The 22,294-nt window shown below is 42.2% G+C and overlaps 1 protein-coding gene across 1 annotated transcript in view; it reads right to left on the minus strand.

The window, feature by feature from the left end:
• Positions 1-1,436: 1,436 nt before the first annotated feature.
• GLS (glutaminase) overlaps positions 1,437-22,294 on the minus strand; it is an 87,265-nt gene continuing 66,407 nt past the window's right edge. Inside the window, exons 15-18 of the mRNA XM_014954422.1 lie at positions 4,683-4,744; positions 3,652-3,728; positions 3,422-3,485; positions 1,437-3,044 (exon numbers count right to left, since the gene is read on the minus strand). Coding sequence (XP_014809908.1) covers positions 2,888-3,044; positions 3,422-3,485; positions 3,652-3,728; positions 4,683-4,744 — 360 coding nt within the window. The 3' untranslated portion in view covers positions 1,437-2,887. The remainder of the gene's footprint in view (positions 3,045-3,421; positions 3,486-3,651; positions 3,729-4,682; positions 4,745-22,294) is intronic.

The raw sequence follows: 22,294 nt of genomic DNA on the forward strand, positions 1-22,294 counted from the left end.
AAACAGCCCAACCGATGTACTGCATATATTTCTATTTATAAATAACGCCATGTCTAAGTAGCTGCGTCGCTGAATTGGACATTACAAAATAACGCCTCTTCTCACGAGGAGAAAATACTAAAACTAACCAGCAAAAATGCACTGAAGCTAAGACTGGCTAAAAGCGCTCCGTATGTCTCAGGAAAGCAGTAAATTTAGGGACAGCCATGATCTTTAACGCTAACTCAGTTAAAATGCCTTATTTTGGTTCTTTGTATATATGTAGATTATATAACATACTTATCTTTTAAAAATGCCAGTTTGAACAATGCGAGTTTCAGTTAAATAAAGCTAAATCGGGTATTTTTCTGAGAAGCTAAAGGATATGTTTTAATAGGGGGGGAAAAAAACCCACAAACATGGAAGAAGTCAGATTAGCAGTAGGATACAGAATACTAAACTGGAACCCATTTGTAAATATTCCTCTACACTGAAGCTGACAGATCTGTTGCCAGAGAAAACATCTTAGAACTTTAGTCCCGGGTGCAGCAAAGAAGAGTCTTGTGCTACTCAGTGACCAGCGTGGCTCAGTGAAGAGCCAGAGGCCACTCTCTTTAGTTCATCATTAGAACGAAGGTGGCTGTGACACAGGACAGGAAAAGAATGAGTTAAAAGCCTTCAGAAAAATAGCTGATCTTCAGGGGGGAAAAAAAAAAAAAGAAGAAAAAAACGAGTTAAAAGCCTTCAGAAAAATAGCTGACCTTCAGAGGGGGGAAAAAAAAAGAAGAAGAAAAAAAAGAAAGAAGGGGAGGGGGAAAAAAAAGCTGCTTAAGAACAGTATAAGAATTCTTGAGAAAAAGTGTTTGATAACCATGCCAGCCAGCCTGAGGGGGGAAAAAAAAGCTGCTTAAGAACAGTATAAGAATTCTTGAGAAAAAGTGTTTGATAACCATGCCAGCCAGCCTGGAAATGTGATTTCAGGGCTTTAGACTTTCAGACTCTTCCAAGATTTCACCACCATGAAGACAGTCGCTGCTCGTGCTGAGTATCAAGCACCTTTCCCTGTGAGGTGTCCTCCGGGAGGGAGGCAGTATGGCGTATCCACCAGAGACTCTACAGGAGCTCCAGAGGGCTCACTCTCAACTGTACTGACCTGCTGGGTCACCCTGGAGAAGTGACTTCTCACCCTGCCTTGGGGCACCCGTTTGCAAAAGGAGGATAGTGTGGTTCAGATCATCTTTATAAAGTGCTTGGGCCATTCTAGAAAGAATTTGGACGTTACTTCAGAGGGACTTTGGTGCCTAAAAAGAAAATGTGAACTTTGAGATCCACTACTGACTTGTACGCTGTGTGCTAGGACAAAAATAGCCACATACACCATTCTCAAGCACAATCTCCTTTTTCCATGCACTAAACAATTCTTGCCTAAAATTCTTGTGCGAAAATCCTTGCTTGTGTCCAACAACTGTGGTGTTTTGTGAAAATAAAAAAAAGAAACTTTTAACTTCCAAGTGAGACTGCTCACTTGGAGGTTTTATGCCACAATATTGGCAGAAGCAATTGCACAGGGGACAGGGAACTGTCGTAACATTGTTTGTACTTCTGCAAGTGACAAGTATCTGCATCTACATTTCCCTCAACGGGGCAAGCGCCGAGCTGGCGTCGGTGGCAGGACAAGAAATGCCACCAATGTTCACCCACAAAAGGCATCACCCGCTTGTGCTCCTGATGCTGAACTCCTGTTCTACACCAGCAAAACCCCACCAATGCAGCATCCTGCTCCCTGGTTGATGGTAGTGCAAGAAGAGAACACACCCAATAAATTTGGCTTATCTCCTGCTCCGCTCACGCTTTGATTGGCTCTATGCTCCTTAAAGCTGTTTCACTCCATCCGTGTTCCTTATCACAAGCCTAAATGAAGTCAGATTTAGATGCAGTATTTGGTTTAGTTCTTTGCCTTTTTATACTTCCATTCCCCTGGCTGGGTCCCGGTGCAGCCACCACGGACCCCACACCTGAGCCCAGGAGGGGCTTTGCAGCTTGCCAAGGCTTGTGGTAGTGCAAATAGAGCTGTGAGGAACACCACGGCCCAGAGTGGAAGCACCCGCTGTCCCCAGCCATGGGGGAAGCTCTTTAGCAGCTGAACATGGAGAGAGGAGGGAGGTGAGACAAAGGGAACTGAAAGAAATGCTTCCAAAACAACAACAAAAACCCAGCTAAACACCGTGTGATGTTACAAGTCACATTCTCCTATGCTATTTGGTCAAACAAACCTTAAAACAGATTCCCTGACAAGACTATCTCTAAGAACAAGCCTAGACCATTGACAACTGTCACTCTTTTGATATTTATATTATGTAAACAAGGTTGTGTGGAATTTTTTTTTTATGTTTTATTTTTTTCCCAAAGATAAGTGCAGATCCTTACTCAACACACCCAGCCTAAATCTACATCAGCATCCTCAGCTTCTGAAAAACCTCACTGACGCTCACACCCGACAGTACTCTGGCTCATCTCGGCCATACTGGAAACAGAGGGCTATAGAAACAAAAATGCAGCAGAAAAAAATTCCTGACCACAGACTAGAGTTCACACAGAACACAAAAATAAATTAAGTAGTGCACGGTAAAGCCAACAACAGCTAAATATTTTTATACATCAATTATATGCAGCATGAGGTAATATTGCTCACATTATGGAGGGAGATTCTTAGTTGGTTTTGTTTCTTTTGAGAGAGATTGGATTTGTCCTGTGCGTATAGAAACTCCTGTAACATAACACTGAAGTAACAGAGACTTCTGTAAAATATATACCACTATCAGATAGAAACACACACGCTCTTCATTACTTATGTATACCACAATTAAATAGGTAAGTGATTTGATTCTTAGGATCTAGCTGAAGATGATTATAGTAAGCCATCTAGATTTTTATGAACCGTTCGGTTCTCCTTTCCGTCGTTGGAATCCTCTGATGGCGTGTATTGGACCTGATATTCTTGAAGAATTTTAAATACGTCGTGGTGTCCAAAATGTAAAGCTTCATCCATTGGAGTGTTATTCCACCTACAAGGAGGAGCACAGTATTTCTGAGATCAGCACTTAACTGCAGAGCCAAAAAGCACCAAAAAAAAAATCTAGTTCTTTACAGATTTTACTTTTCTGCTAATAATTCAGCACACAGACCACTCCGAGCTCAGGAACTGTGGAAACACTTTGGAAGTTGAGCATAACCTTTTAAAAGTAATGGTTTTAATGGTTCACCATTTTTTATTCCTGCTCTGTCTGCAGAGCTTACGGAGAACCAGTAGCACCCTGCTCCTTCTGCTTCAGCCTACTGGCTCCACGTGTGCCACTCCTATTTGACAGACACTTCTCCTCACAGGGGCCACAGAGATGCCCTTAGAGCATCCCTCCTCCAAACCGGCAATAGGACCACTCACCTGTCTTTGGGGAAAGGGTTCACTTTGCATGCTTCCAGCAGAAATTTAACGACGTCCACATGTCCTATAAGAAAAGCAAGACTGTGAGTGTCCATAATTATATACCTCTCTATGTATAAACATACACAAATTTTTAGAAAGCAGGTATGCATGTATAGAGAGCGAAGATACTGTAAAGAAAACTGACCACGCTCCATTAACAGAGCAAATCCCACATGAGGAGAGGTTACCTTCTGCAGCTGCTACGTGCAGGGCTGTCCGTGAGTCATAGTCTCTCTGTTCCATATCCATTCCTGACAGAGCAAACCTAAAAAAAACCCAACAAAAACCCCAAGAAAAAAACCCCACGATTACAGAGAAGTCTTACATAATTAAAGCAAGTTACAAAGCTAGCACGGAACAATACCCCTCTGCTCAAATGACAAAACATGTCCTGCAGGAGGCTATAAACAGTTATCAACAGCACATCCTACCTTCAGTTCTAGCAAAAGGGGCCCTTAACTGCTTTGGCTCTAAAAATAAGTTTGAGGTTTAAAACTCCCCTGTGATCTCTAGTTATTATAAGGAAAACTAAAACAAAAACACCTTTGCAGGGTTCGTAATGGTCAACTTATCCGATTTAAAAATCTAACCAGGACAAATAAGTCAAATAAGACAAAGTAAATGTACGCCAGCTGAGGAAACCCAGGAAGGACTCTCAAGTCTGAAAATCCTGAACAGTGTTACAGTTCTTTCTTTGGGAGAGTTCTTTCATCACGCTACAGTGCTCCAGGACAGCAGAGCTAAATTATGCACATTTTTCCAGCCACCAACTATATTCAGGTATATTTTAGCCACATTAATATGTTTATTTAGTCTCTTACTAAGATTACTATAAACGCTGCCAGATTCTCCTCCAGATGCAGAAAGCAGTGTGCATTTTCCAGCCTTTTTTTTTTGTGGCAGTTTAAGAACTGAGCTATAAAGCAGGCTAGAGCACAGCTAGGATTTTCTGCCATCACTAGAGAACAAGTGGTTAAGGAAATCTATTTCAGTATGATCCAAAGAAAGGGAAAACGATGGGATTTCAGGACAGTGTGAGAGTACCTTATTGATGGTTAGGTTTGGGGGTTTTGTTTGGTTGGTTTGTAGGTGAACATATTCAATCTCCAGTGCAGCTCAGATGTCCCCAACATGGACACAGTGCACATTCATAAACAAACAGCAGCAGCAGGTACCACACCAGCAGCTTCCCTATTCCCAACCCCACACTGATTTTTACCTTCGGAGTGCAGACACATCCCCCGTGTAGGCAGCAAACAGCAGATTTATCACAGACTTCACCTACAGAGAGAGATGAAGGCCAGTTTATTTAGCTTCTTTTCTCAAAAAGAAAACAAATGGAAAATCCACAAAAAGCCCAGCGTGGCCAGTAGGTCCAGTGCTTATGAACCTGTTAATTTTATCCCCTTCCTGGTCACATTTTGCAGTGTAGAACACTGGAAGAATTCATTCCAGCTTGCTTTGCTACCAGTACGTGTCTGTCTGTCTTTCCAATGCTGAAGTCATAAGGACAGTAAAATAATCATTAAATGAGCATTTCCATTTACTGTGGTTAAAAAAAACCAGAAGTGCCTTGCTTTATGGACAAACCATATTTCTCTCTTTGATTGCCCAGTGATACCAAGTATTGAAGTACAAGGACAGAACCACTTGGCACAATTCACAAACCAGAAACACCTTGGAAGACAAACTCATTCTGGAAAAGCAAGAGAGGGTTTTTTTGGGGATGGGGTGGGGGCTTTGTTTTGTTTTGATTAAGGAGACTTCTAATACTAAAAGAAATGCACGTTAGCAGAAGAGAAGAAATGTATACCAGTTTTGCTTTGTATCACAGGTTTTCCTTGGATACATCTAATATAGAGGCTTTCTCCAAATAAACCATTTTAAGCAATTCTATCACATAATGAACCACTACAAAAAAAGCAAGGTTTCGAGGCTGACAGAAGTACAATCTTTTTAGATCCAATAACATCGGTAAAGTCTCAGGCAAGTAGTGCTTCTCTCAGCTGTATTAATGAGTAAGAAACCATACTGTTAGGCTACCAACTTCAGCCCACGCACATTTTTAACACATCCTGACTATAACAACTCTAGAAGTTTTAGCAAGAGGCAAAAGTGACAAGACAGATGGCTTTAAGCATCCCATCTCAGCCTCTTTCATAAACCGATATGGCCAATTCTAGGCACCATTTCACAGCATTTTCCAGTAAACTTTCTAAATGCTGTGTTGCTTTTTAAGTTGAGTCTACAAAGTTCTGTTGCTGCTACCAGCCAAGTAACAGAGATAAAGGAGAAAACTGATGCTGCAGCGACCTTCCACAAGGAGGAGGAGAAACAAACATACAAATAAATAATGAAAAAATAAAAATCACCGCCCACAAGCAAGTCTCCCACAGATTTCTGCAAAAACACTGGCATATTTTCACAGGGCCTCAGACGAGCCAACATCTGCGCCTCCTATAAACCCAAGTAGTGGAATTGCTTGTTATTTTTTTACACCTCAAATATGCACTGACGCAAAGAGAGACTGAAGCAAAAGGAGCCAGAGCCAGGACGGGAAGAGAACCACACTCCTTACTCAAGCATCCACAAACCCCTGCAGCTCCTTTTCAGTCTGCACTATGAGGTGCACCAGGAGCCTTGCACAGCAAGTGTGAGACCTGCTTGGCAGGACCTGCGGGTCTCCATCCCTCCTCAGGGGTCCCAGCATCCCCCAGGCTGCTCCTAAACCACACTGGCCCTGCAGGCTGGGCCCCTGGGCTCTCTCAGCACAGAGCCCAAAGCACCTGCGTCACCTTTAACTGTGGCAAACCTGACATCATTCTCCAGACCCTCCTCACAAGCACTACAGAGCGTAGATCTGAAGCAATCCTGTTCCTCCCATGAAGATTTTTTTGTTTAAAGCCTCTGAAAAAAACCCACAAACAACCAAAAAAACCCCCAAAACCAGCAACCAAGAATCTTACAGCTCATCACCGTGGGCTCTGCTCTGGATGCAAAGCCAGCCAGCTCTGGCTGAGGCCACTCACCTCTACAGCCCTTTTTCTCCTCCCCAGGCCACCCCTGTGCCCCACAGCCCGGCTCGCCCCCTCGCAGCCCCCAGCCCCATATGGCAGGGACAGGACCACGGGAAGGAGACGTTAAGAGCATCCTGCAGGGATGCTGCCCCTCATCACCCTGTGGCTGAGAGAAGGAGCCATTAAGAACATCCTGAGGGATGCTGCCCCTCATCACCCTGTGGCTGTCGGGGACGCAGAGACTTGCATCAGCGAGGCCTTCAATAGAAAACACCCCAGTCACACCAAAACATGAAAACCTCCTAAAAGGATGTACATCTTTTATAGATACTAGGCTGCAGACTGTGTTTAAGCACAGGCATGAAAGGGAAATCTAGTTTGATAATTAAGATGGTTCAGGAGTTTTCCTTGCTGCGAGAGAAGCTGAGCACAGCTCTACTGCTGGTGGACCCGGCTGGTCTCACTCGGGCAGTTCAGGTGCCACAGGTGCTGAATGCTCTCCCCTGCTCAGGATTGAGGATGAACAAAGGACATTCTGTCTTTCACAAAAAAAACATTTAAGAGGTAACCCATCATTTTGGCCGGGATTCTTTACGTTTCTGGGAAATGCAAATGTGTATTAAAATAATAAAATAAAAATAACACGCATTCCTTTCTTACAAAAAATAACTTCCAAGTGCAGCTGGGGCCAAGAATCCTTCCGGATTTAGCTGAACATCTTGCTAAGAAGCCATTTTCTTTTTCTATAATGATGTGACAAAATGTAATTTGCAGACTCCCAAAGCTTTCTAACACAATAATCATAGGCCATGCCTAAAAGGTTAAAGCCACTCCTTTCTTAAGATAAACAACATAAAAGCCAAAGTAACATTATTATAAAACTGAACTTCTTGACAGATCAAGACAAAAGGAAATTTAACTCCAGACACCAAGAAAAATCTCCGCCTGTTCAAGTTCAGAAGAAGGAAATCTGAGAGGAAATACAACTGCTCTCTGTACAACAGTAAAGATAATGGGATATGCAAAGTAGGAGAAAAACAAGTTTAGCAGGACAATAATTAGCAGAATAATTACTCAGAACTGGTCAAGAATAACTCGAGTTGGAAAAAAGAAAGAGGGTAGCCATCACAGCTTAAACACACACCCCCCCCAGCTAAAACCTGCTGCCATTTCAAGTGAGACTTTAATGCTTTATGAAAGAACTAATTGGATGTGCCAGCAACAAAACACACCTCAACTCTAACTTCACTCTGCTCTATTGGCAGCACAGTCCAGAACAAAAAATTAACAAATTTTATAAGGTGCAAAATAAAATTGCTCAAAAGGCAGCCATAAACAACAAATGTGGTCATAAAAAGTGACTTCATGAATAAAATTTTTAAAATCTGCAAATAGAAAACACATTTTGAATGCCAACTAAGAATATACAGCTTCCATGAGCACTCTCTGGAACATCCCTTAGTTTTCAAGAGACTATTAATCTAAGTAGCATATATATTAAACCATCATGTTGCCATTTACATTGAGAAAAAGTTATTATGTGAAAATAACTTGCTGCCAGAAACTTTGTACCTCCACAAAAATCTTACTTAGGCAGCCATAAAATCAGGCACAATCAAGGCTTCAAAAACACAAATAAAAATTCTCTGCCCCAAAACTCACAGCTTACTACCCTGAAATAACAAGTCCGTTGCAAAAAACAAGAGCCAAAGAAACTCTGAAATGGGAGCAGCAAACATATAATTGTGGGTGTTGTAACCGTAGGTGAGAAAAAAGTAACAGTGAAGATGACAGATGAGCTGTATCTACTCTAAGTAGGGCACAAGGGACGAGGCAACTAATTTAAGTGTTTAGAGACTGCCACCGAGTTTCTCACTGAGTGATTCATTATCTTCTATACACCACGTTCAGTATTGGTGTTTCCGTTAACTGCACTGATGAACAGTTTTCTCCTTACCTTCAGAAAGGGGAAAAGAAAGTCTTCCTTCAACCCAACAGCCATGAATTATCTTTTTCTACTGCACAGAATTCCTTAACTATGAGAATTTAATAGAAGGAGGAGGGATGGAGGCTCTTCACTATATATGAGGTGGATCAAACAGCTGTACGGTACCACACTCAGAGAAGAAAGTTCCACCTTTTGTCCAATGGGAGATAAAACCTGCACGCACCATACCAGAGGAACCCGACAGCTCTCTGGTCACCGTGGCAGAAATATAGGGCATGATGAAACCCTTGTTATCCAGGTGGTGAGACCAACAAGGAAAGGTTCATCAGGAATGTTTGTGTCACCCAACATTAAAGATCAGAACTCCCAGACCACACATGTTGTATTTTCACCTTCAGGTTAGTAGGTGTTAGAGGTCTCACACTCAGCTGGATGAAGTTATGATTGACTCAGTCTAGTGCTGGCAATGGTCCCACTTCACATTGGAGGTGGCAACGACCTCCAGAAGTCCTTTCCAACTAACCATTCCACGAATCTGCGGGTAAGAACGTGAGCAGCACCAGAAAAAAAAAATATAGAAAAATCAAGAAAGACTGTTGCTGCTGAAGAACTACATTGAGGTCAAGTTAAAGGAAGGAAGCATTCGGAGTTCGGAGCAGCAGGAAGTCACACGGCTGTGGGAGACATTTCAGATAAACACGGGGGGGGCCAAAAGGGGAAAACACCAACCCAAAACCCCAAAAGGGCAAACCAAGTGAGATACGGCATTGAAAGTTACAAAGATAAACACAGCATTAGAGTGACTCTAAGTACAAAGCTTTCATACTGCAATTATTTTAAATATCTCCCAAGCCCAACTGCACTAAAAGTTTTGAGGGAGTCTCCTTCCAGCAGCAGGATCCAGATGTGAAGCCAACACCACCCCAACGGCAGAGGCACAGCAGAACACAAGGCTACCTCAGTGCTTCAGGGAACACGTACCCAGCACAGAGCAAGGACACTGCTGTCCCCCAGTCTCTGTAACACACGTTGTCCAAGTACTTTGGAAAGACATGACAGCTTTTGTGTTTTGTTTTTTTTCCCCCCCGATTTCTCAAGTGTACCAACCTGAAAAAAATCTAATGAAAAAGTAAGTTTAATCTCAGTGTTAATATGCTGGAGTTACTTATCGCCGGTGAAATTCAACACATGTAATTGGTCTGGAAGGCTTGACTGGTAAGTGGGAACAGCCTTGGTGGAGCATTTATAATGGAATAGTCTTTCCCCGCTGGGCTGCACATCCAAATACAGCCCTCATGAGAAGACTTATTTAAATAGTCTTAGTCTCATGACAGTTAAGAGCAAATCCCCATAACAAGACTGAGATGAGACTCACTTCTCTCCACACAGGCCAGTTTAAAAGATTATTTTTTTTTTAACATAGATGAACAGCATGTGTAGCCCAGCTCTAACGCTATCAACAGAAGATCTCCCCAAACATTACCCAGAGCACAGGCCGCTAGTGCTACCGGCACCAAGATGGGAAACTGAGGCCCAGAGGTGGAAATGACCTGCCCCGGTCTCGCAGAGCAACCTGGCACCTTCTGCCCACGGCCTCATGCACTTCAGCATTACTACAGAACAACCAAACCTCAAGCAGGAACCAAACCCCAGCAGCTGGCCATACCAGCCCTGTCCTCTCTACCTGTCCCTGTCCCGCTCTCACTGCAATGACCCCAGCACAGCAGGACGAGCCTCTGCTCCGGACTCCGCTTGGGTCAGGAGAGGAATGCCAAACAGCTGTGCACGCAAAGGAAACAAATCCTTCAGAAAAAAAAAAATATTAATTTAGCTCAGAGCTGGATTAATTCCATGAGAAGCTCTTAGCTAAAAAGGTCACTGAATCCGGATTTTAATTTCCTCCTGTGTCCTGCTTCCTGAGGGCACTCTCTCTCCCCCTCCAATTTCTTTGAAAACATTTCAGGATTTACAGTAAAAAAAATAAATAATAATATATATTACTTCCAACTTTACTGTTTCTCCAGGTGGCTAAGGAATACAGCCCAGCCCAAGAGTTCAAAATGGTGCTGCTAAAGGCAATACAAACAAGGATAAACAAATAAACCCCCCCTAATCTTTCCAATGCTCTTTACGTGATATTTAGGGACAACGCCACCAGTTAGCCTTCAAAAAAGATGTTCAAAATATTTGGGGAAAAAAAAAAAAGGTTGTTGGAATGCATATTGTTTCTCAAGAACTTTGCCATATCTGAACCTCACTGCGCATCACACTCCCTGTGCTGACAGGAGACTTTCCAATAAAACAAGGCAGGGGGGGAAGCGGGGGGGAGATAGCACAGCTAGTTGAGAAGAAACAGCCACCACCCTCTTCTCTCACATCTCATTTTTTTGTGCTTAAAATGGGAGGCAACGTTTCCTTTTGGGAGCCCTGCCCTCCTGGCCAACTGGCTTGAAGAACGAAGTTTTAATCATTTCCCTGCACAGCGGAGAGGCGTGGAGGTAAATCAGGATACAAGCTCCAGCTCTTGCAGCTTGGGATTTCCCTAATGACAAGCAGCTGCCATACAGAGCCCAGGTCCTGATACACTGGGATCTCAGGGCAGGTCCCACGTAAGCGAGACTCTCGGTGCGTGACACCCCACCACCCGTTGGTCCCCTGACAAATGCTCCTGTAGGGGACCTGCCCTCAAACGGCACTAAAGCTCTGCAGCTCTTCACCAGCCAGAGAAATGAGACCGACGTCTCTGGAAGCATCTCTGAGGCTCAGTTCTCCACACCAATAAAACCTCCCAATGCTGCAGGACAGTTCATCTGCCTGTCTTCCCTTGGCACCTGCACCAGCGGCCGAGGACGGGGCAGCACAATTCCCCTATTTGTATGAAAAAATCCTGACAGATGTCATTTCAAAACGGTGGATCCTGGCAACACGTTGTTACGGCCAGGAGAAAGACAAGAGCACAAAGTGCTCAGGGATTTCTCTTAGGTGGGGTCTCTCCTCAGCCCTGTTTGGCAGCTGGGGAACCCCAAGCAGAGGACCCACAAGAGATGTCCCCGAGGCGGGCTGTGGATCCGCTGCTGTACCCATTGTTAACAGCACTCGGTGTCCCTAATCCGGCTCAGCACTGGATTAACGCCGAAACGCAAAAAATAGATTTTTAAGCTGTCTAAGGTGAGTGTTTGTCCAGTGAAGGGGGATTAATGTTTTCTACTGGGAAGAGACCAGCTACTATAAAGTCTTCCTGTTCTCCTGACCTTTGCAAACAGCCATGTTCAGACAAGGAACGCAGAAGCAAAGAGTTTACATAAACCTAGAGGGACTGTACCAGGGCAGAAAAGCTCCAGAATCAACATGAAGTTGCCCTCACAGGACTGCTCTTCTGCTGCTTGTCCCGATCCCATGGCCAGGGTCATCTGAGTATCTTGCAAAAAGCCATTCATTCTTCCCGCTCGCCAGAGAAGTTACAGATTTTTAAATGATCGCTTGATCAGTGGAAAAACAAAAAATCCTGAGATCTAAAAGGTTAATATAAATTCTAAAACAGCAGTGCTGACCCATTAAAAAAATAAAAAGAGGCAACAAAAAAGCCCCACAAAACTCCAACAACCGCTACCAGAAAAAAGTGAATCTAGAGCACAACTTGAACAACTCAGTCACCCAGTTTTTACAGGTATTTCAGCTACGCTGAAGCATAGGCTATAGATGACTTCCTCCCTGCACATAACGTTTCAAAATAAAATTCAGAAAAAACCCGCTCAAAATTACTTTTGAAGCTTCAACTCCAAAGTTAAACCTAGAACGCACGTAGACCCTAGAAGGCCAAAAATAAACCAGAGACTAGTTTCAGAGAGGAACACACATGCCTGTACATTCAGACACGAGACAGGACTGAATATTTTAAATATTGCCATTTTTCTATTTACAATTAATTTGCAATAAACTGGAACCTGCTCTCCAGGGCCTGCTGACACGGCTGGTGTGGAAGAATCACTGTTCAAGTCTACAAGAGAGCCAGAGGTTTCCCTAAAAATACAATTCCTCAATATGAAATTAAGCTGTATTTTGTAAGGAAAGAAACATCAACTGAAAGTCAGGATCTGCAACTGAGCTTCTACTTTGTTTCCTCTGAAATAAAGTGAAAGCTATTACCTAAGGGTAAGTGAAACATTTACTTTCAAAAGTAAAAACTAAGACTCAACTGTAAACAAACATCCAGCCAAAACAATCTGGGTCTGTCAAAAGCACTGCAGCATCACTCTGCCCTTCTGCTGGAGCTTCTTACAGCTTTTAAAACCTCCAGTTTTCAGTCTGGCACAAACAGATCTCTCTGACATCCAGATTCTTTGGTATTTAAACGTCCTTGGTGCCACTGCTGGAGAAGCTCACGCGTGACACCCCTCCCACAGGGACCTCCAGGCACAGCGAAGCATCACCTCCACCTCACAGATGGATGTGGATCTATTTCCATACTTCACCACGTGCCCCACTCCACTGCAAGCAGCCTGCTGGGATGCCACACCCAAACTAAGCACTGTGATTTATACCCCCAGTTTCAGCCCAGTTTCAGCCCCCCCAGCCGGAGCTCCCAGGCAAGCGAGGGCTGGCTCTGAAGCCATCTCAGAGCTCACCCGACAAGGATCTGCCCCCGAGCATTTCCAGGACAGACAGTCCATGAAGGCACTAAGGAACCTTGGGATTAAGCCAAAGAATTAGCTTATTCTACAGAAAACTAACAGCTAGGTAAGAAAACATAATTTCTCAAAATAAGCTAGTGAAGCATGCAAAAAATGTCTTGGCTGGACTAAGAGCAATCAACAGGGCACACCTACCCCTGCAGCAACCCAACCCCAGCTGCCTCCAACAGCGCCTCGCGCCCCGGCTGCAAGTGAACACAAGGCTCACAAAAAGTTTAGAAAAGTAGAATTCCTTGGGAAAATCTTTGTTCCCGTTATACTATAACTAATTAGAGGGTATGTGAATAGATTAACGCATACGCTTACACACCTTAATGACATACAGAACTATCTGAAAATACAGAGAAGGCTAGCTGTTCCATAAAGATTTAATTTCTTCTCCAGGACTTTTTCCCCCACCTCTCTAGCCTATCTTCTGCACTACTGATCCTTGTCTCCTCAGTGTAATTTGAAGGAAGCACAAAAATAACTCTAGAATCCGCAAACATTTACTCTTCCGTGTTTTGAAACTAACACAGGAAGTAAGATTTTGTCTTTTTTTTTTCCCCTCCAATCCATTTCCTAATGCACCAGCTATCGTTTCTTTTCCTCTAGATGGTGCAAGCTCCTCGTTACAGCACGGGACAGAGGATGATAACCCAGATCCTTTAGTTTTACGAGCTGTGGGTGCAGCATTTATTTTTGGAGTCAAGGCTGCAACAGTACCTTCCAAAGCTGCTACCACGGAGTTTTATTTTTTGGAGCCTCCCTGGTGGAATTAACTTGAAATGCTGCTTGGGCAGCAAGGACTGGCAGAGCTTGTGCTGTTGGTCAAAAACTAACAGGCTCCTAAAATACTTATCTATTCCTCAGCAACTGCCTTGCAGTTCTCAGCAGCCATGTTCAAACACAATTCGTGCCTATACTGAAAGCTTCTTCTCCCAGGAGTTATGTCTAGACTGCAGCCACACAGAGGCTGTATTTTCACGCACAGATATCCAAAGCAGCTTTAACACAACTGTTTTATTTACCCAGGTTCAGAGAGGAGCTTCTCAGCCTCCCCTCGGCCATATCAGATGTCAATGCAGCTCTAACAGCTTTCAGTCTGCAGCCGCTTCCATGAGTTAATTGCATTTATGACCACAGCAAAGACCCGTCCCAGCACACTGTAACCTACATACAGACCCTTACTGCATCTGGATAGTCGAGCTGATGACACAGAAACACAAGAAATGTGTTATTTTATGTATTATTACTGCTTATTCATGAATTTATGCTTTATTACAAGTGGTACAAATGCACTGGACATGTTGAAAGATTGTTCTGACCTTTAAATTATTGATCTAGCCACAGATTAGGATGGCAGCAGTCAGCAGCTGCTAAGAGGAGCTGGATACGCTACGAGAAATTAATTGCTGCTCAATTAGGAATCCACAAATAAGTGTGTGACAGGGAGTCACGAGGGCAGCCCCCCGAGGGCTAGCACTGTGGCTACTGCTGCTCCCCTCAGCATCAGATGGCACTTCACACCCGGATAGAAGGAAGGTGGGAAAAGGTATGAGACAGGTGTGACTGTTTGCTAACAAACAGATCAACTCAGCATTATGTAATGCTGAGATTTTTTTTTTTTTTCTTAACCGTATATCAAGCTGGTCAAAAATCCTAGTATGCTTTGAAATATCCTCTTTTTGCAATTCAACTTTTAAAATTGTTTCAAATCCAAATCTGATCTTTTAGAATAAAGTTAGTAAATTCTTCTGCTGACCTTGTACGTTTTTAAGTTAGCAGGTGGATATGTGACAGAACAATTCTATAGCCCTACGAATGTCCCTTTAAAAGTCTGAAAACAAAGCAAAGAGTTTTGACTAGGTTCAATTCAGCCTCCAAAGCACTAACATACAAACAAGCTTCTGCTGGTAGCTCAATCTTAGTAACTGCCACAGAAGCTGTGCTTGTAGCTGAATAAAAGAAACATTTAATTGAACCCAATATATACATTGAAGATTAGTATCAGACTTCTTGACACTGGGGTGGAGGTGGTGGGAATTCCAAATCCCTCCCTTTACCATGAGAACATACTGGATAACATCGCAAAAGGAAAAGGGCAGCCTTCCTGGAGGTGAAGGCTGAGAAGTGATGGTTTCTCTCTCTCTTCCTCATCTACTAGTTTCAAATTAATTTCTACCATTCACATTTCATTCAGACTCAAAGCTTTCAGAGATAGGTCAAAAAGTCTAGAGTATGCCTACCTGAAATTGCAAGTAATTAGAGTATCATTATTGCATTTTACAGTAAACTGATTTTCTTTGCTCATCTCTGCCTAAAGACCCTCTTTCATCAGAATACTTCAAAATAATCTAGATATTTAAAGGCATCTAAAACTGATACTTGCTACAAGCTAGCACAATGCCATAGCTGTTTGTCCATCTTTGTGCTCTGTTACCATGCTATTTTACATAAAATTTTAAAAGCCTAACAAGGACACAGGAAGCAGTAATTGGAAGCAGGTGGTTACCTTTTCTTCTGATCACATTTGCAGCTTCAAAAGACATACTAAACCAGAATTCAACTCTTCCAATTCCAACCTTTTGCTCTTAAGATGACCACCAAGTGGACACACAGTTCTGGAAAGAATCTGTCTCACTGGTGTTCCTCAAAAACCAAGTCTCTCTACCTGTGAAAAGGCTAATTCATCCTAAATACCAACAGGTAGGAATTGCAAGGAGTTAAAAAATAATTCTTTACAGATAGGGAGAAAAAAAGCAAGAATCATAAACAGGACTGAGCCCAGTTGTACAGCTAACCCAGCCCACTGCATGCTCAGAGATTAGTGAATTTCATTCTTCTAATTTTTAAACAATAAATAGGATTTAGCAAATGAAATTTAAAATACAATATATTTCCAATATATTTTGTGAATCCATAAGTAATAGTCTACTTCATACTATATTTGGTTTTGTTCAAATGCCCAAAAGACAGTAACAGCAGCACTGGTTGAACTGTCCTTGAAGATGGGAAGCTATGAAAGCATAAACGTTATTTCATAACAACATACACTGTGAATTTGCAACGACTTAGTGTTTACAATTCTTGCTATTGATTAATTCTGAAGCATTAGCAAACTGATTCTGTTCAAATTACAGATAAGAATATCCAATTAAAATGAATTAAGAGTTAAATAATTAAACAAAATGTTTACTAGATCAAGTGAAACATCTACTTACCTTCAGTAACTGAGATTGTTTCAGAAAGACCATGCCCATCTATTCCACTCCTGAAATGTGTAAACCCTCCGGGGTGAGCCGAGGCTGTTTTGGGCAGCCATCACACTCCCACCACTGCCTCCCCCCAGTGGGAGCAGAAGACTCAATCCTTCACTGATACTGACTCCAGAACTTGAGCTCCAGAGGTGGAGAGTGGGTCACACAAATAGAAGGTAAGTTGAATCCCTGCATACAAGCCTCTCCCCCCAAACCAGGGAATGCAAACTCATTTTTATCTACAAAAGAGTACACTATCATGAGAATGTCCAGGATGCATGGATGAGGCAGTTTCTCCTTTCCTGTACCATCATTAGGGGCATGAGGTGCTCAGCAAGACAGTGGGACAAGTTGTGGGAGCAGCAGTGCATGACTGATTGTGTCTCTTTCTAGCAGATAAAACCACTGTTAAAGATGAACTGGTTCAAGGGGTACAGAGAAAAAAGCACACGCAAGTCACAGCTCAAGACTGAGAGCCATCAACTCCACCTGTATTCGATTACAAGATCCCAGGAACAGAAGCTTCTCTCATTGGAAGACAATTCCTGCAAAGAGGCCTCAAGATTCCTTTACACACAACTGTGATACTCAATATTAAGAACAGGCAGTAGGATGGGCACAGCCAATATTCTTCTGTCACTAGATACCCGTGAAACAACTCACAGATGATCCTAAATTTTTCAACACAGGAGGCCTTTAATGCTGAAACTTCACCAAGGCTTAGATAACGATGAGGTAGTGACTAGAGAGCTTCTCTCCCTAAGCATGTGCGTTTGGATAAATGAACAAGTCTAGCAGAAAAGTAGCTAATCTCAAGTGCTACTCACTAACAGTTACAGATGTTTTATGCTTTGTTTCATACTGACGACCTTTGGGGGATGATTATGTTGATTTCAAAAGGTAAGAATAATGGGAAGAAGAGAGAAACCCGAGTACCAAAACTGCCTTGACCAGATTACAATGAGTATGGTCACGCTTGGTTCCACCTGCCATTCCACCTTTCTGATTTCTTCTGGCACCAATGAATTGACACACTTTACTTTTGGAGACAATACAATTAAGCATATCGTGGACAAAACTCAAAATACGTGAAGTAAAAAAAATTAATCCTCTCTCACTAGACTCAAGACCTAAAGTTGGTCGATTCCACATACTGACAGGGTCTTTAAAAAAAAAAAAGCAACAAACCTTTCGTGGACATTCATAAACTCATAAATATGACAGCAAGCAGGAATTTTTGAAGGCTTAATACAGAAAACCAAATTAGAACAACAATAATGAATTGGGCATTTCCAGAGAACTATGACTTAACAAGAGGGAGTAATAGAAAAACCCGACCTGGCTCCTGTCCTGATGACAAAATGTTACTGCTGCGTAGTTTGCCATAAGAGGAACGACAAAGGAATAGTAAGTAGACAAATTACTTCAACAAAAAGTTTACTAGATCGACTGACACACTTAAGGCATAAGGAAACAAAGATTTTCACCCTTCAAGTCAGAAGATGGAGACCAGGCAAATCTTCAGTTTGAGGTGGTATGCCATTGCCACCAGTACACTGAATGGAAATACTTCAGTCTTGCTGCCGTGTCCAAATCAAAGTTACGTGGAGAAAAATGAAGGACCCTCTCAAAGGCTTTAGATTCCTCTGCTGTCTTTACAGTTTTTCAACATTTCTTAGCAGCAATAAAATAACATTTTGCCAGTAAATTACAACTGGAAATTCAAAAATGGTAAAATAGTAATATTGCAGGAATCTTAGGGTCGCCGCCATATCATGATATGGATTTTGCTATTCCTGCTCAGTCCTTTCATAGACTAAACCCTGCAAACACTTCTGCAACAAAAGCATACAGAACATATACAGAAGTCTTTAACAAGGGGAATGAACACTGACCAGTTGACCCTGGATGCGGGGAATAAAAAACAAGAGCCTTTGAAGTAGTGGATACAGACATTACTAACACTGCAAGATTTGGGACCAAAGGACTGGGATCAACGCTAGTCACAGGAATAAAGCAGAATGCTGACGGATGCTTTAGTGAGGCAAGCTGTATTAAGCAGACAGGACAAAAGAATGTCTGCCTTTTCAAGGTCCTATTGACTACAACTGATAGCCACACAACTGAGTAATGCTCCTGCTTTCCAGGTTGTAGGTACTTCCCAACACTGAGGGTGTTGGTGGATGAAAAGCTGGACAAGACCCAACAATGTCCGCTACAGCCCAGAAAGCCAACCCTATCCTGGGCTGCATCCTCAGCAGCATGGCCAGCAGGGCAAGGGAGGGGATTCTGCCCCTCTGCTCTGCTCTGGGGTGACCTCCCTGCAGGGCTGCCTCCAGATCTGGGGCCTCCACACAAAGACCTGGACCTGTTGAAGCAGGGACAGAGGAGGCCACAAAGATGATCTGAGCATCTATCCTATGAGGACAGGCTGAGAGAGTTAGGGTTGTTCAGCCTGGAGAAGAGAAGCCTCAGGGGAGACCTTATTGTGGTCTTTCAGGACTTAAAGGGGGCATATAAGAAAGATGGGGACAGACTTTTTAGCAGAGCCTGTTGTGATAGGACAAGGGGTAATGGTTTTAAACTAAAAGGGGCAAATTAGACTAGAAATAAGGAAGAAATATTTTATGACGAGGGTGGTGAAACCCTGACCCAGGTTGCCCAGAGAGGTGGTAGATGCCCCATCCCTGGAAACATTCAAGCTCAGGTTGGATGGGGCTCTGAGCAACCTGATCTAGTTGAAGACGTCCCTGCTCACTGCAGCGGGGCTGGACTGGATGACCTTAAAAGGTCCCTTTCCAACCCAAACTATTCTGCGATTCTGTGAATGTATGGACAACAGTTTACTCTAAGTATTGGACTCAGCAGGAATTATTCCCAACATAAAGGAGAATGTTCTCAAAAGATTATTTACTGAAACTTTGCAAGCAAGAGACTGACTACACCATAGAGATTGAAAGCAGAATAGAGGAAATCTTGCTAGAAATTTGCACTCTACTCTTATTGGAAGGATTGTTTCTAAACTATTAGGAAAAAGTTTCTAGAAACCTTCTTCTAATTTTTAGACTATTTATTCAGTACATGCTTTTCTTACATTGGAAACACTTATTAGCTTAAACAGATCTTCCCCCTCCATGGTTTTATCTCCAAATCCTGGGAACAGTCATAGTATTCCCCATGCCCTATTTGATATATAGGGTAAAACGTACTCAGCTGTCTTAGTGTCTTCTCTTATGACTGGCTTTTACATTTCCTCAATTATAATTATTAATCCTGTTCTGCAACAGTTTGTTGCTTTGGTTTTTTTTTAAACACATTTGATCAGAACAGTTTATTCTCAGATCATGATTATATTTTAATGAGTTGTCTTGAAACAATTAGAGGTTGGAGAAGTTTAAAAGACAAGTCCTTCAAACGTAGTGTGAAATGCACTAACCATATAGAAAGCCAAAGCTACAGATATAACCAAAACCAGATCTACCAGTCCAGAAAAATTTATATTGAATGAGTAATTCCTGAACAAACAATAAAGTTGCCTGCCTCAAGGAAAAAGCTGGACTGTGAATGACATCAACAGGAAGCAAGCAACGTTATCTCTTTCTATCACTCACTCCACTTGCATTCTCAGTTCATTGTTTTGATAGTAACGGCTCTGCTCACAAAGGGGTCCTAATAGTAACATGCTGTCCCTCAGCAAGTAACATACTTCCATGTTTGCATTTAGCTTGTTATGCTTTAATAGAAAAATAAAGGGAATACAGAGTTTAAAATCCCAAAATAACCTTGTTTTCAATGATATAATTTAAAAGATTCATTAGGATCCAGCAGGAATTAGAGCAGTAGGTGAAAACGTTACTGCTAATCAAAAGCCATTTGGTCACTACAGCACTTGTAGGACTCCCTAAAGGCCAACAAATTTCCACATGATGAAAACCACATCACCTACAGCAAAAAGACAGCAGTCACCATCACAAGCTGCAGAATGGGAAAATTTCCGCTGAAAGTTAGGAAAAAATTCTTCACAATGGAAGTGGTTAAGAGCTGGGACAGGCTACCCAGTGACGTTACAGAAACCACATCCCTGGAGGTTTTCAACACTTGACTGGCAAAGTCCCTGAGCAACATGATCTAACTGATGGCAGATCCTGCTTTGAGCAGGAGGTTGAACTAGGTGCCAGAAATCCTTTCCAAGCGCTACGGCTTTATGGTTTCACTCTTAGGTTGCTTTCAGAATCTCCTGCACTTCGTACAAATGGGTTATGATGATTGCGCCCAGCTATATAAAGTTGCCCTCATTTAAGAAAATATATAGTATGAAGATAAATTCCCAATTTACAGTGTGCACAAGAACTCTGTAATAACAAATTCTATATACCAGCTGTCTGGCAACTCAAGAGAAAAGCCTACTTAACAGGAGCACTTAACTACTAAAGAACCTTCCAAAGAAAGTAGCAGATATTTGTTGACTGTATTATCAAAAGCATCACTTCATATTTACAGAATACTCAACAATGTAAAAATAAGAATCATATTCAAGCAATTCCACTGAAAAATCATGATGTCAAAAAGATTAACAGAAGTGCAAATATGGGGAGCAGGGGAGAAGTCAGACCTTATTCCAAGTCTGCCAAATAAGAATGAAATTAATGTGCACTGGTCTCTAAGAGGAGAAGCCCTATGAACTGTCCACAATTCACAGAATAATACTGCTGCTGAACCAGAGAAGATCTTTTGCAACTGATCAGATAAAGGCATCAGAGGAAACCTGTAAAGAAGATACACAGAAGACAGCTTTTGCTTTTTGCAAACATAACTGGTATCAGGAAAGTATGCAGACAAGACCTCAGAAGGCACGGGCTCTGTGCCAGCTACGTGGAGATCAGAGCAGCAGCTAATACAGGAAGCATTACCTTAAAGCAGACCATGCTCCCCCGCATGCCCACTGCATAAATGAAACACATGAAAGTAACACTTGATGGAACATTTTTGAGGGCAGAAAAGCATTCTAAAATTCTTTCCTTTCCCCCTTGTCCTTCATTCTACCTGGTTTCCTCATCAGCCTTAACGCTGAGGTATCAAAGTCTCTCTTATTCTACCAAGGTATAAATGTGCCTGTCTTCCCCTTTTTAAAAATCTGCGGGGTCCAGCTAACTCTAACACCCTTACTATAGGTCATGCATTCACATCAGCTTCATTACCTAAATTAAAATTGTTTAAACTGCTTAAACTGGTGAAAAAAGAAACCAAAATCCTGCCACCGCCACACTTCTGCCAGCCTAAACTCTACTGTGGGGCTTTAATTAGTTAAAACTGCAGCTTCAGATGTAACCATTTCCTAATGGCTGCTATGCACAGAAAAAAATGCACCTGCATTTCCAGGAGTAACTGAAGTACGTGCAGAGCTGGGCAGTCTTAATTCTCGCAAAAACTTTTAAAAATAAAATCAAGTGGTATCAAAAATCTGCATAAAGCAGTACTCGACACCAGTAATAAAATTAATATCTACTTGCACGAAAACCAAAAGGAAACAGGGCATTTTTGTTTTGCACACAATATTCTCTTGGAGGAGCACATGGTAAAATCAGAAGACTCACTTGATTCAAAGTAGGTAGTTTAAATATTTAGACTGCAACAAACTATTCAATTTAACAGCACAAATTCCTGAAGGAAAATGGGGCTGTGCATTACCCATCCTTTACAAGCATGTCATTACACATGCTACTTACTCATGCCCTTTCTAGACAGGACAAGAACAACAGGCAAGATATTAGCACGATAAAAAAAAATAATTAAGTTTTAGTTAGATTTCTACCTGATTTAAAGCCTCTTGCCATCCCTGCAACTACTACAGACATTTATGATGTTCAAATTCCTGGAAGAGACTCTGCACTGAAGATAAATTATTAGGTGTGTTTAGTCATCGCAAAGAATTCTAC

The sequence above is a fragment of the Calidris pugnax genome, unplaced genomic scaffold (genome assembly GCF_001431845.1).
Source record: "Calidris pugnax isolate Ruff unplaced genomic scaffold, ASM143184v1 scaffold103, whole genome shotgun sequence".
Lineage (NCBI taxonomy): Eukaryota > Metazoa > Chordata > Aves > Charadriiformes > Scolopacidae > Calidris > Calidris pugnax.